We start from the raw sequence: 14109 nt of genomic DNA on the forward strand, positions 1-14109 counted from the left end.
AAATTTGTGATTAGCTTCTTGTGACTTCGGACTCTTTTGCTGAGTTAATTCCCCCAAGCAGACCAGCACGTCAGTTAGAAAAGGGGTTTCACCGGAACCATCACTTGGACCCAAGACCCTTACCATAATATAACACTACTTACAATATTATTGTCACTTCGACCACAACCTCGCTTCCGAGGAAGAAATCGTTATGTTACAAGTTGTGTCATGGAAATCAATCATATACATATTTTACTACAACTAGTAAGTAGTTTTGATTCTTTAACTTCCGTGAAGTGATCTGAACACAAGTAAGATATCGTTCCAGGCTTCGACAACGCTCGCTTCGCACTCACAAACATAACCCATTTAGCACGAACTGCGGGGACCTGTGGAAATCTGTGCATGGTGACACCATCACCCGACCTCCAGGAGCATTTGACGGCAACGCAACGATTCGGCATGTCTTCGTTGACGTCAAGAAATCAGCAAAATGACGAGCATGTTACACACTTTATATACAACTAACTGAAAATCCTTCCTCGCATGACGTCACTTCCAGTTCGTTGCAGTGCTCTGGCCACAGAGTTAATTAACCTCTCTGTAGTTGCTTTTGGTGGGCGAGAGTGAAGACTTTTGGGCAACTTTTAATCGCTCGGTATTAATCAAGCACAAGTTTTTAAAGAACCAATTTAGTGTTCCGCGTGTTTCATAGGTAATGGTTAAAAGAGTACAAAAATACAAAAGTTTATTTGTTCTTTTTAAATGAAAGAAACAAAGTTTAAGTTTTGTGAATCGTTTACACATAACCTCACTCTTGGGCAATAATAATAATATGAATGTTGTCTATCTATGCGTACCTCGCCATGCACACAGGCAAATATTCAATGAATCTAAACTGTTTTGGTCTTTAACCTAATAAAAATCTTGTGTGTTGTAATATCAAGCTATGTAGCTGTAACTGCATTAAAGATTAGGCAATGGAACTGTACATCTTAACATGTACTTTCCCAGGCCGAGTTCCAATGTTATGTCCGCTTCCATTCTTCTTCACTTTCTTTTCCAACACTATTTAAGCTGGTTTGGAAGATTCATCTGTGCAAGCATAATATACTGAACAGCAAAAGAAACGCAAGTCTGGCTTTTTGTCAAGTTTTTGAATAGAAGACAACCAAAATTTTTTCTAATCATTTATTCTATAGAAAACACTGTCAATGTAACAGCTAAAAGTTGCTGTTGACATTGAATTGCAATAAGTTCAAATTGACCACAGTCCGTCAAATGGAGAAACCCCCTGAACCCGAAAAGTGACAGTCTCTTTAGTAGCGCGTATAGCCACCTTGAGCTTGCACACAGGCCGTACAACGTGGCCTCATTGAGTTCACTAAACTCTGAAAGAATGCCTGATGCAACTGGTTTCGCTCAAACACCAATCTCTAATCCAAATGCGCAAGTGTGAGTGGCTGTCTACCTGCAGCAATCCTCCGTCCAATTTCGTCCCAGAATGTTCAATGGGAGCCATATCCGGTGAAAGAGACGTTAATGTTGTTCTGAGCCAGATAATCCATCGAAATCCTTGCTGTGTGAGGGCTGCAAACGTCACTGGCGTTGTTGACATGCCAAAATTGACCCCACATATGGCCTTCGGCAGTGGATTCCAGCAGCCCGGAGACAATGACTAATCGTATCGCTTGGCACTGCTCCCCTTGACCCAAGAACTAAGGCTGTTGTTACTGTTGCTGTTTTAGTTCGGTTCCTTAAATGAGTGACCCGGATGAACCGATCTTGCGCATGAGTTGTCACTTCGTTGCCGTCCGATACTGGGTCTATCAGCAGCTACCCGCTTTGCTGATGACGTTGAGCTAGTCGTGTAATGGTGGTAAGATGACAGCCCAATTGTCAAGCTACAGCGGTTGCAGTGCTACCTCCGTGTAACTTTTCAATGGCCATTCCCCTCTGCTCAGTCGTTAGTCTAGGCATCGTTTGTGTGGCGTGTACACCTCCTGGCGTCAATGCTGAACTGTTTTTTGACACAAACTTTTATAAAGGATACCTCAGAGTGAAATGCATGCTTTTCATCCATAACTGTCGATGCACATGCTAAAATTATGGTTTTGCTGCACTGTTGGTGTGTTTTTGCGATTGTTTCGTATGGACGTCAAATTGCATGACATCATCTCATCTGGGATCATTACGTCACTTTACCATGAACGTTCCATAAACATGAACGCTTACCTTCATGGGATTTCATTTTTTCCAAACTTGCGTTTCTTTTGCTGTTCAGTATATATACATCATTATTATGCCCATCAGATATGTGTCCTGTGATAAGTGTGTCTAGAGCAACTGGCATAATTCCTGCATGAATTCCCTGAAACATGAGCTCCCCCATCTCTTTCTTCAGTCCTGGTTGACGCCACATGCTTGTTAATAAGTGTTGTGTACAACCTTTCAAATTTATGTAACTTTAGTTACATCAATCGTACATTATATTGCACAAATATGGAACATATGCAAGTTTTGAGAATTCATGTGCAGTGACAATGACTATAAAAATGACATTTGCTGAAAGGTAGACGCATCGCACGTAATGTTCGCCTTTGATCGCAGCACGCGCATATCTAAAAACATTGTATAGTGCACCCGAAGGGTCCACATAGTCATACAAAGAACCTTGGTTGTGGTATGAATATAAATGACTATATGGGGGCCAAAATATAAGTATTAAAATTGTTAGAGAATCGGCATGCGGGCTTATTTCAAGAAAGGAATTTACCGCATTCCCGTCACCACCATAGTGGATCATACAATCTATACCATACCTCTCACAACAAGACGTAAGACTGACACATGTACGTCAACTTACCGTACGTACATCTGAATACAAGTCATTAGCACACGATTCTAGACAAGGGGCGATAGAAATCTCACGGGTGCCTATCCTGGTCGAGAGTGTTGTCACAGATGACACAGACGTTTCAATTGAACTGTGTGAGTATCGGAATCGTTACCTAGTTTGTTTGTGTTTTGGTGTGGTTTTAAAAAACAACGAACAGTATGTGCCCCGTCTCATTTTAACGGTGACTGTAAGAACGATTCAGATGCTCACATTTGACGATGAGCAACACGATAACAAACTACTTGTAACGAGGAATAGCGGACTATCTACCCTTTGTGAATTCAATTTGTGAGTCACTTGTCAGTGATCGTAAAATATAATGAATTCACTCGTCATTCCTCGTCACTCGGAAATTATTTTTAGTATCTTTATTTCAACATTTGGCTTCTCAGCTGGACCCAGTACACATCATTTTAGCGGACAATGTACCGAACCATTTATTGCACTGACAATTGTAATTATTGCACATAATCATAGAATTAACGATTAATGAAATATTGGGGGGTTTTAATCTCAGTGCATTGGGTCCGTAGGCTTTTTAAGCAAATACACATCTGGTTCTTGGTGATGGTTTCTGTATCATAATGACTATGTGTTTTTGTAAACAAATCCTGTAAACAGTCTTTAACATTTTTAAGAAAATAGACGAGAAGCATACACATTTACTGCACTCGGTGCTTTGAATATTAATTAACACCTTCACTGCAGAAAACAGTGGTCGCGGTTTGGATTGACTCACAAGCACTGACGACTTTTATTCTTTACAGTTTGTTTGGGCTCAATGCGATGTCTGATACTGCTATATATAGAACATTCACTGAACTGTTTCCACTTACCCTCTCCTTGTGCGATACGCTATTCTGTCGACACCTAGTGCAGTGAAAACCGTTGCAGAGAATACAAGGGTAACTACCCAAACTGAGGGCCCCAATGTAGCTGAAAAAGAGAATGATTAGGAATTGTTTCCTTGCCATACAAACTCATTAGACGTGGACATTCTTTGTCATGTTTCCTTCTTTAGATTACGGATATGGAAATAATTTTGTTGCTTTATCATTTAGACTGCATCCAGACTGAAGAATCACAAGAAAAAATGGTGATTTACAAAAATGTACAATTTGTAATATTTACTAAGCTTGTAATTTTTGTAAATGTAGGAATGATTTTACCACTACCTCTTTCAGTTTCTCCTTCTCCCAAGGATCCCCTGTTCCAATGACTTAACTAGTTCACGCATCTTTTGTTCTATTTGAGTTCATAGTGTTGATATACGTTATGCTTCTAACATGTCACATGTTTATACATGAGAACTGCAGGAACAAGCCGTATTTTAATGTTATCCATTTATGCTTTATGTTAATGCAACAGCATCTTACACGTGAAGAGATAGTATAAATATTGTCTTTTAATACATTTTTAAAGGCTAGGAAAATGTTTAAAGTGAGTTGGGTTTTTTTTTCTATTCGCCGTCCTCTGTGATTAACTACAACGAATTCTATATATTAGTATAATTTCACTCAATATGCATCCTTCTTGTTCTATGTGTCAAAAATTGACATTGACTGAATGATAAGAATGATGATATATTAACCGCTAGCATCACTATCATTTTTCAAAATACTGTTTTAAGTTGTGTTAATGCTTTAGTTGTTATCCACAAAAGCGCTACTATGTTTTTTATATATGTTATATTTTTTCCCCTGTCACTATTCCTATAACTACAAACTACATACACCTACGTTACAAGGATTAAATTAAAGTTTACCCGACCCACTGACTGAACATGATTCATTACGGTGTACGGATCATTGCCCACAGGAATTTTGCCCAACTTTCCTCTCGGGAACTTTGTCCACCACAATCTTTACAGGGGATGAACTTTGCCTACAATCATCTTTTGATGTATTGATATAAAGTATGTCTTGGAACATACAAAGAACAATCATTTAACATTACACACTACTTACCAGCCTTTATACATATGTACAAAATTGTAATTTTTGGGGGGTAAATCTCATTTTTGCAAAATTGTAAATATATTGAAAACCTCATCTTTACAAGAGGTTCACAAGCTTGTATATGTAGGCTTTTATTGCAGTGAATGGATACATACATCGGGAGATAAAGCATGGTGAAATCTTAACATAATGGTCGTCAATGTGTCCTTTGTTTGCTTGTTTCTTCGAGTCTATCCACCCCTGTTTGCTCAACCAACACATGCGTTGCCATTATAGTGCTTATTGATAATTAAGGAAAGCAAAGTTCTATGGATAGTCAACTTCTTTATTGCAATGAGTGCGACGTTTCGGTGTAGGTACTAACACCGCTATCAAGCAAGTGATACAAAGACTTGTAACAAGGAGAATATATACATAGCTGCATAGTGAGTATATACCATGGACAAGGTTGATATACATTGGATTGCTAATTAGTGATTTGAGCAGAGTAGGTTGATGTACAGAGTGATAGAGATTAACACAATATGTAGAATGTGGTTATACAATAGATGAGTTGATGTACACTGAGATGGTAATTAGTGATCAGCGTTACTAAGTACACCTGAAAGTGACGGCGGAGTTATCACTCTACCCTGACGTTTAAGTAACTTACATTCACTAATTGTCCTGGTAATCCCATCCATCTCATTTATGTTATCTTAGCTCATCATCATGTTATTATAGCTCATCTTGTAACTTTCTTTGATGCTTTGTCTTCCCTTCTTTGTTACTGTTATCTCAACATCATGTGTTCTTGTATATAAACTGGTGTACCTCATTATTCCCCCATATGCTTGAAAACGGTATAAGAATCTATACCGAAACGTCGCCATTGTTAAAATAAAGAAGTTGATCATCAATAAAGTTTTGTCATCTCTACCTTTAAATATCGAAAGTGGTAAATGGCATACTGACCGGGCGTGTCATTTGTATTTATATGATGATCGCAAGTTTCTCCGTAGTAATTTCTCTTACATTTGATACAATCTCCTGTGGTTCTGTTGCAAGCCTTGCACCCTTTTCCACACTCTCGGCTACAGTCATCTCCATATCTTCCATCAGTACATGCTGTATCGGAACATGTTCCTGCCTGGTTACACTGGAATCCATGGCACTGTTCTTGACATGTGAGATTACAGAACAATCCATATTGATTATCCTTGCACTTCGTGCATTTTTCCTGATGGCATTCACATGTTTGGCAGTTTTCTGTACATGGAATTCTACAACTCGTACCCCAAAATCCCTCAACACAACCTGCTGCACATATGGTTTTACCAGACTGTGTTCTGGTGCAGTTGTGATTGAGACAGTTTAGGGATTTACCAGGGCAAATATGGTAGCCTCCGACTTCTGAAATTGTAAAGAAATACTGTTTAGTGGAAGCAGAAAATGACAATGGAAAGAGGAAACATCATGTTCCTAAAAAGGATACACTGTACAAGAAAGGTGAGATAATTATCAATAGGATTCTGTTTTCAAATTCCTGTTTGCCAATTATGAACTCATAAGCGAGGTACGCCCAGAGTGAGTTATCTTTAAATGTTATGAAACCTTTAGATAAGTGACTTTTCTTTTTCAGATAAATTGCAAAGGCCTGTTAGTTATGATGGCGGAAGTCAGACTTCTGTGACAATACATTTTCTGACATAAAGCAAGGTGATGGTAACACTTAACACTGTCAAGTATCAGTATTTCTCAGAAGTGATGTAGTATGACGAGCACGGGAAAGTATGAGTTATCGTCACCTGACTGGAAAATGAAAACCGAAAACCTGGTTATCATAACAGCTGTACAGCATTTATTCAAGAGCGTTCTATTTTGATTATTACTTCACAGAGACAGCGGTTACGCGATGCATACTTTCTTTTGCTTGTGGTCGCAGGCATATAGCCATGTTTGGAAAGGTCAATCTTGCTTTCTCAACATCAAACCATGATTAACTAAAGATGTCAAGTCGTTAAGTGGAACTCATGATGTTTGATATATTTTGCGGTTTATGGAGGGATATTAACAATACCCCAACTATTAGTATTTTAAATATGTATTCATTTACGTTGATAAAAGTTCCAGCTCTCCACTTGTACAACCAAGCACCATAAGTATTACAGTTACGGTAGCCTTCTGAGTCCAGTACATTCATGTAGGAAGATTCTCAAAATGTTATAGTTGTGTAGAGAGGTGGCTTGAAGTGGGGATCAACGTCGCGTTCAAGAGTACTGCACCGATATGACGACGTTTGTTTGTTTATGTGCGTGTGTGCGTGCGCTTGTTTAGGAGTCTCAGCCAACTGACACCCTATGACAATTAGACACAGTTAGTTACATACATAGTTTGTTTTTTAACGCCAAACTCAGCTGTGGCGGTGGCCTGTAATTAATCTGGACCAAACAATCCAGTGATCAACATCCTGAGCATCGATCTACGCATTTGGGATACATGTGACATGTGACAATTAAATCAGCGAGTCTGACCACCCGATCCCGTTAGTCGCCTCATGCGAGAAGCATGGATGCTGAAGGACAATTTTAACCAGGATCTTCAAAGATTTATGTACATAAAGTATAAGAAAACGTTTAAAATGTAGGACCTGAAGTCTCAAAATACAATTTTGCCACGTTTCCTTGACGATTGCTTTATGCTGTGGCCCTTTGAAAACAACAAATCAACTCGGTTTTATAGCTTTCTACACAATTTGAACAAACATCTGGATGTTACCACTGCCTCTAGTCAGTCGGAAATTCCATGTTTGGAGACCATGGTCAAAAAGTGGACGTAACCTTGAAAGAGATATAAACTATATTCCAATAGATACTAAGCAATATCCATATTTCTTTCTTTTTTTAACCGAATCATACAAAAATAAGCATTCCATATAATTTAGAAGACGTGTTTACATGATTGTGTCAAATATGTCTACATGGATTTGAAATCGTATCTACACTCCCGTGGATACACGATTCTACTTGCAGAAGATTGAATATATAAAGAAACAGCCACAGGCAGAAAGACATAATTAAAACAGCATTATAAGCAAGAATTAAGACTGTTAAACTGGCCTATGTATCTACACATAACCCAAAGAATCAGGAGATTTTCGAAACCTTAGACAAATTGTTCCCATGTTAAATGCTGATGTTAAAATGAATCAAATTATGGCCAAAGTAACAATGATAAAATGTAAACGACAGTGTGGTAACTTAAAATACTGCCAGCAAAATTGCTGGAGTGTCTTCAAGTTATTCACTTTTTCTATGAGCGGGAGTTTGTCAAAAGAGCAACTAAAATTAGAATGATAGTTCCCATATTTTATCTCACCATTTTGAACTACTTCCTTCTGGACGCCGCTATCGATTCCCTTCCCTCAAAACAGAGCTCGACAGTCTTTCATACCATTCGGTATTCGTTAATCCAACAAATGTTTTGAATCATCATTATGTGATAGCTACTGGAATTATTCAGCCTCTTTACCTATGTGGTTAATTGTATTGTGTATAATACTGTACATGTGTGTAACCAGCATTCATTTTGTGCAAGGAATTATTGTGTATAAATTTGTGAATTGTGTTTATATACTCATGCCAATAATAGTTGTCCCCCCCCCCCCCTATTAAAAAACTTGAAGGGGGTGACAACCATTATTGGCATGGGTATATTTATTTTGAGACCATTTTGGTACAAAAAGAATTTCCTCTGGGATAATATAGTTATATCTTCTCTATCTTATCTTAAAACAGATATTAACTCGTGTTACATTCGACTAATGTATTATGTCTACACTATTCAGGGTATCAAAATGTAACCAGGGACATTTTCGAACTGGTAAATAGATAGATATTGATGTATAAAACGTATATAAGCAGGAAAGAACATTCTAATCTGGACTACTCAGGAAAATTATTATTTATGTTATTATATGCCAAGGGTGTCATAAGATCTGCAAAGTGAACGTTGTACGAGAATTCTGTTCGAGCAGCACTGGAACTACCTACGATTATTTACTTACACGGATATGTAGAATATTAACTAGCCTATCCGATGATATAAATGCCATTACAAATACTCAGGCGGTTTGAAAAGTAGACATTGTGAAATATTGTCCACAATTTTGCTATGCCCCCAAAAAAACCCAGTAAAATTCTATCGTACACCGAAAGGTCAGGCTCACTGACTATCCCAACAGACCGTCAATTTTGGCCAATCAACAGGCCAGACGCGCTTTGTGGATTTGTCAGACTTATTTCCGGGGTCTAACGATGCCTCCGAGGCGATGTGCATCGAATAATGACATTCACACTCGCTGTATCTATTACATATTGCTGCGATTTGATGTTTACATTTAACAAAACCATTACGGTCAAGACAAAAGATTTGAGGCGGATCAAGGAATGCGATAGGCCTCACGATCAGTTAAATGTCGTCAAAATTATTACCAATAGATGACATCAAAAGTAGCAGTTTTAGACTTTGCAAGTGTTATAAACACGGAAAATTGTTTTTGCTTAACGTTTTTAAGTCTATACTGGGCATTGAGTTGGTACCAAATGAGACAGGCGAGAACACCGTTACACAAAGTAAATAAATCTGACAGCGATCAGATTTCGGTCAGGCTCGACCGAAATAGCAAACCATGTTACATTAAAGAACAATATGGTGGATATTGTTGCCTTCGCTCTTAGATATTCTTAAATTTGTCACACATTTTAGGAATTTTTAAAGTTTCAAAAGCACAATCTGAAGGCTTCCTGTATTTGTTAATAGTGCAAAATATTCGAGGAGTATTTTGTTTTCTATTCAAACGGAAATATAGCAGTTGTTAGCAGTTGCCTATCACTCAATATCCAAATATCAAAATTTAATCAAATGCGTGTCTATAAAACCATGCCTTAAATATTGCAGAATTTCTATAAAGAGATGGGACCTTGAATTGAATTACCTTACTCCATGTGGATCGGAGAGACGAAAACTATATGAGAAGATTCGTGACTTTCTGGAATATTGGACGGAGTGAAATAGAGGTGTATTTCTTAACTATGAGAACATCATTTGTGTTGAAATTTTGTTACAACATAATTTTTTTACATGTATGGGAGTTACATCGGTACATTTTAGGAGTAATAACACAAATGTCAATGATAGCAAGGTATGTTTTAAGAATCTTGCATCCTTTTAGTAAATGTGCAAAGGTATTAAAATACATAGTAATCTAATCAATCATAAATAATTACTTAATTGACTGTCATATCATGTGATTTCAAGGCAGAAATAGGCAAACAAACACGCTATACATATCATTACAGAACAATAACTTGGTACTAACTTAGTTTGTTGGCTCCTCCTTTAAGATCTCATTGGTGTTATAAATAATATATTTACAACCAGAGAATTTGAAAAAACAAAGGCTACGTTTTGGTCACACCCTGGTCAGGCATTATTCAGTCTTGGAACATAATAACTAACAAACTTCTCAGTTGACTATTCATGTAACTGGAATGAATACTGAAACATATATTCAACCCAGATTTGATGTAATACTTCTTAAAATCATGAGCTTTTGAGGAGGTTACCAATATTTGAAGACTAAGCTAAAGTAGTGTTTATTAAGATGTTGGTTTTGGACAAATTGTTCAAGGTTTCTTGATAGTTAGTTGGAAAATGTGCTTCATATCAAATTGCCCACTGGTTTGCAGGGCGTAAAGCTTCAGGACATTTCCGTGAGTGTTTGCCTAAACATTTGTCCTGACTTTTACCAAAGTTTGAAACAACTTTAATATATTTTTGATGACACTAGTAAGTATCTCAGAAAAGGAAACAGATCAGGATTAGTGTTATGCCCCTAAGGGATATGGTCTCAGAGATAATAAAACAAAGATTACCATTGTTTAAGAAGCAATAATGTCAATATGTAATTATTACAATAGTAGTTAGCAGTTAAATATCTCTGAAGAAAAAGAAGTATATTTGTATTTTATTTAACATTCTATTTCAATCCTAGTGAATTGTTTGGATAACTCTGGATCTTCTGTTCAAAGAGTTTGCATCACAGGTTTCCTATTTCTGGAAGATGGGTCAGTGTACAGGTGCAGACTGTATCTTAGATCTTCTTTGTGTTATGGTAGTGTGACATACCTGTACATAAATACTGGCAGTTCATGAAGTCCAGAATTGTTGGAGGATAAATAAATTAGGACAACAAAGTACACATAGAAAAATAAATTGGACAGGATGAATGAAAATTTGGATTCAGTGTCATTTTAGGATGGTGTACATATTTTGAAGAGGGAAATATTACTGAGAATTACTGCAGATTAGCTGCTGAATATTTGCTTCTGAGTATGTCCAGATACATCCATGGAAACATACTGTTTTCAAGCCCAATCACCTCTCCAGATTCCCAAATAAGATCAAATAGGTTATGCTGTGATTGATTTGTTTACATTAATATATACAGACATATAAGGTGGAAGAAGTAGTAGACGGGAAATATTTTTCTACTTTGTTCATTAAAAGGTAGAAACCCATCTTTTCACATTACTGATTTAACTAATTTTGAAAAACGGATGAATAAATAAAGGAGCCACGCGCAGTGTTGACAATCTATTTATAGATACCGAAGCAATCTGCAACTTGATCATGTGGTTATGTTCACGGTTTATATAAAATCACGATGGGAAGTTTTGAGAGGGAAAACAAACAACATAATTCAGTTACCCTTCCCCTGCTAATATCTTAGTCAGACTTGAATTGGCAGATAGAATATTTGGTTCGAAAGAAAATACGCTTCCCACTACGGCAGCAGCTGGCCGAGACGATTTGTCATCGGGCATGTAACTCATTTTCACTCGCCAATTACAATACGTCAACTAAACTATATTATATATAAAATAAGTATAACTTTCCTCTTTAAATATCATTCATAAACGACGGATACCAAAGTACCACAAGCAGAATTCATCAACAACGTTCACAATCACGTACGTTTCGCCTGCGGTGACGCCATTGTGATTAGTCAGTGGTTGTCCCCCCTAACGTCAAAAACGAAGTGGGCGGGGCTTATCGGCCGGGACTGGATTGGTCTGTTGCGTAGATCGCTGCACATGCTGTTGATCTCTGGATTGTCTGGTCCAGACTCGATTATTTACAAACCCCCGTCATAATTGTAACCGGTATATTGCTGAGTGGGGCGTTAAACAACAAACCAACAAAACAAATAAATACTGCCTTTATATCTGAACGACATGACAGTGTAGGAAATGGATTTGTGTGCTTATGTATAACGTCTTATCATCTAATGGAGGGTGTTATCGGTGCAATAAAGCAACATGATAAACTTGGTATCCAAATCTGATAACTATGCAAATTAGGTCAATCCACGAACTACTTTCTTAAAACACCATATATGCAATGCGAATATTAAACTGTAACATTTCATTGATGACGTCGTCGCGAGTTTACATTGCGTGGACGAGTTTGTAAACAAACATGGCTCCCCCCACTATCGAAATTGGTGATTCTGTAAGAATTGATGACGGAGGTTCTAGATTCGTTACTGCAGTAATTGACTTTGGAAAACACGAAACGGAGAACTTCCTTCAAATTGTAGGTAAGGACTATTAGGCACGAGTGACAGGCTATCGTCTAAGAAAGCTACCAACTGCAAGGATTTCGATCTATCGATCACAACAAAGAAGACGACGAATCGATTAAGTCAGGTATCAGAAACTGACATTGATGAGGTGACTACCCGCAATGAAAATAGAAACACTACCAAGAAAACCCTGCCTGACTTTGTTGTTCTTTTTACACAGAAAGATCTTATTTTAGGCATGAGTTATGTTTGCACTGTATTAGCGACTAGTCTCAACCATATGCCGCCCTCATGAACGACCTTCACCTCCTTTGTGTACCGCTAAGTATTCTTACGCGAATGCTCGATTCTCTTCATATATAATTTCACGTACGATTTTCTTCTTTTTTAGAGTAAGTTTAAGAATGACATTATATGATAAAGATATTATTAACCGAGTGTGTTTCCGTATCATTAATATCATATATTAGCAATTAAAAATATGTATTATGCTCTCCAAATGCTGGCATAATACAAATTTTATTCATAATATATGATATTAATGATACGGAAACACACTCGGTTAATAATCTCTATATATATTCAATGTATCAAATGGCTTGCCATAAATGACAAAAAGTGATTTTTCCTCTCTGACGTCACATACGACAGAGGTATAAAAATGTATCAAAATAAGGTGGCATAACTGCGCAACGCTTAACACTTGGTCACATGGAGAAACTTTGCTGTAGGTAAGAACAGACATTATAAATATTTGAAAAAATATTTAATGTCTTTAATTTCAACAGAGTATTCAATTCTACAGCAAATGTACACAGTTTCATTTCATAAAAAGTCGAAAGTACCGTTTGACTGACATTGAAAGATACGTGGAATCATAGTCTGAACTTTTACACAAATCAACAAGGCGTTTTTTTCTGCAAAATGTCATCAAATGTTGAATCAATAGTGAGTTTGACGACCACTGGCTTCAATACAGGCCAAAACCTCGACGTCGGCGTGATCTGTTGCCATCCCTGTAGGAGACATTGTTCCAGAGCAGTGACAGGTGGCGCTTGTAGTGTTGTGATTTATTGATCCAGTTTCTCAGTCTTGCTGTATGAGGCCTTGCGTTATCGTGTTGGTAGCAAATGCAATTGTTGCTTGATAAATGGCAATATAACTAGTCGCAAAACATCATCTCTGTATCTTCGAGCATTCAGGTTCGCATTCGTTCCGAGATCGCCACAGATCTGTTCCCACACCATCGGCTCAAAATGGTTGGACTTGCTCGTCTGTAAACACGAGCCCGGACGTAATCACAGTACTACTCTCGTCGTTGAACATCATACGTCGCCAATCACGCATTTGCCAAGTCGAACTCGCCTGGTCCATGTCAATCGATGACCTCGGATGCACTCCGCAGCAGGGCCGAATTGCTCGAATAGCATGTTCTCTTAGTCGCCGGTACACTGTATGTCGACTGACACGGTGTCCTGGCGGCGTTACAAAACGATTGTCCGGATGTGGCGTCCATCACTGGGCGTTGTCACATGTGGTCAACCACTCCTAAGCCTGTTTGACGTATTGTCTGTTTGTCTTAGTCGTTGCATCAGTCTGATGACAGTTGCTCGGGTGCAGCCGAAGGCAATGACTATGTGGTT

General features: G+C 37.8%; 1 protein-coding gene across 1 annotated transcript in view; it reads right to left on the bottom strand.

Moving 5' to 3' along the window:
• Positions 1 to 14109, bottom strand: part of LOC124278735 (cell death abnormality protein 1-like) — a 60938-nt gene that overhangs the window by 40373 nt on the left and 6456 nt on the right. Inside the window, exons 4-5 of the mRNA XM_046714505.1 lie at positions 5794 to 6231; positions 3718 to 3817 (exon numbers count right to left, since the gene is read on the bottom strand). Coding sequence (XP_046570461.1) covers positions 3718 to 3817; positions 5794 to 6231 — 538 coding nt within the window. The remainder of the gene's footprint in view (positions 1 to 3717; positions 3818 to 5793; positions 6232 to 14109) is intronic.

This window comes from Haliotis rubra, unplaced genomic scaffold, assembly GCF_003918875.1.
Source record: "Haliotis rubra isolate DU_JTF1 unplaced genomic scaffold, ASM391887v1 Scf1063, whole genome shotgun sequence".
Classification (NCBI taxonomy): Eukaryota; Metazoa; Mollusca; class Gastropoda; order Lepetellida; family Haliotidae; genus Haliotis; species Haliotis rubra.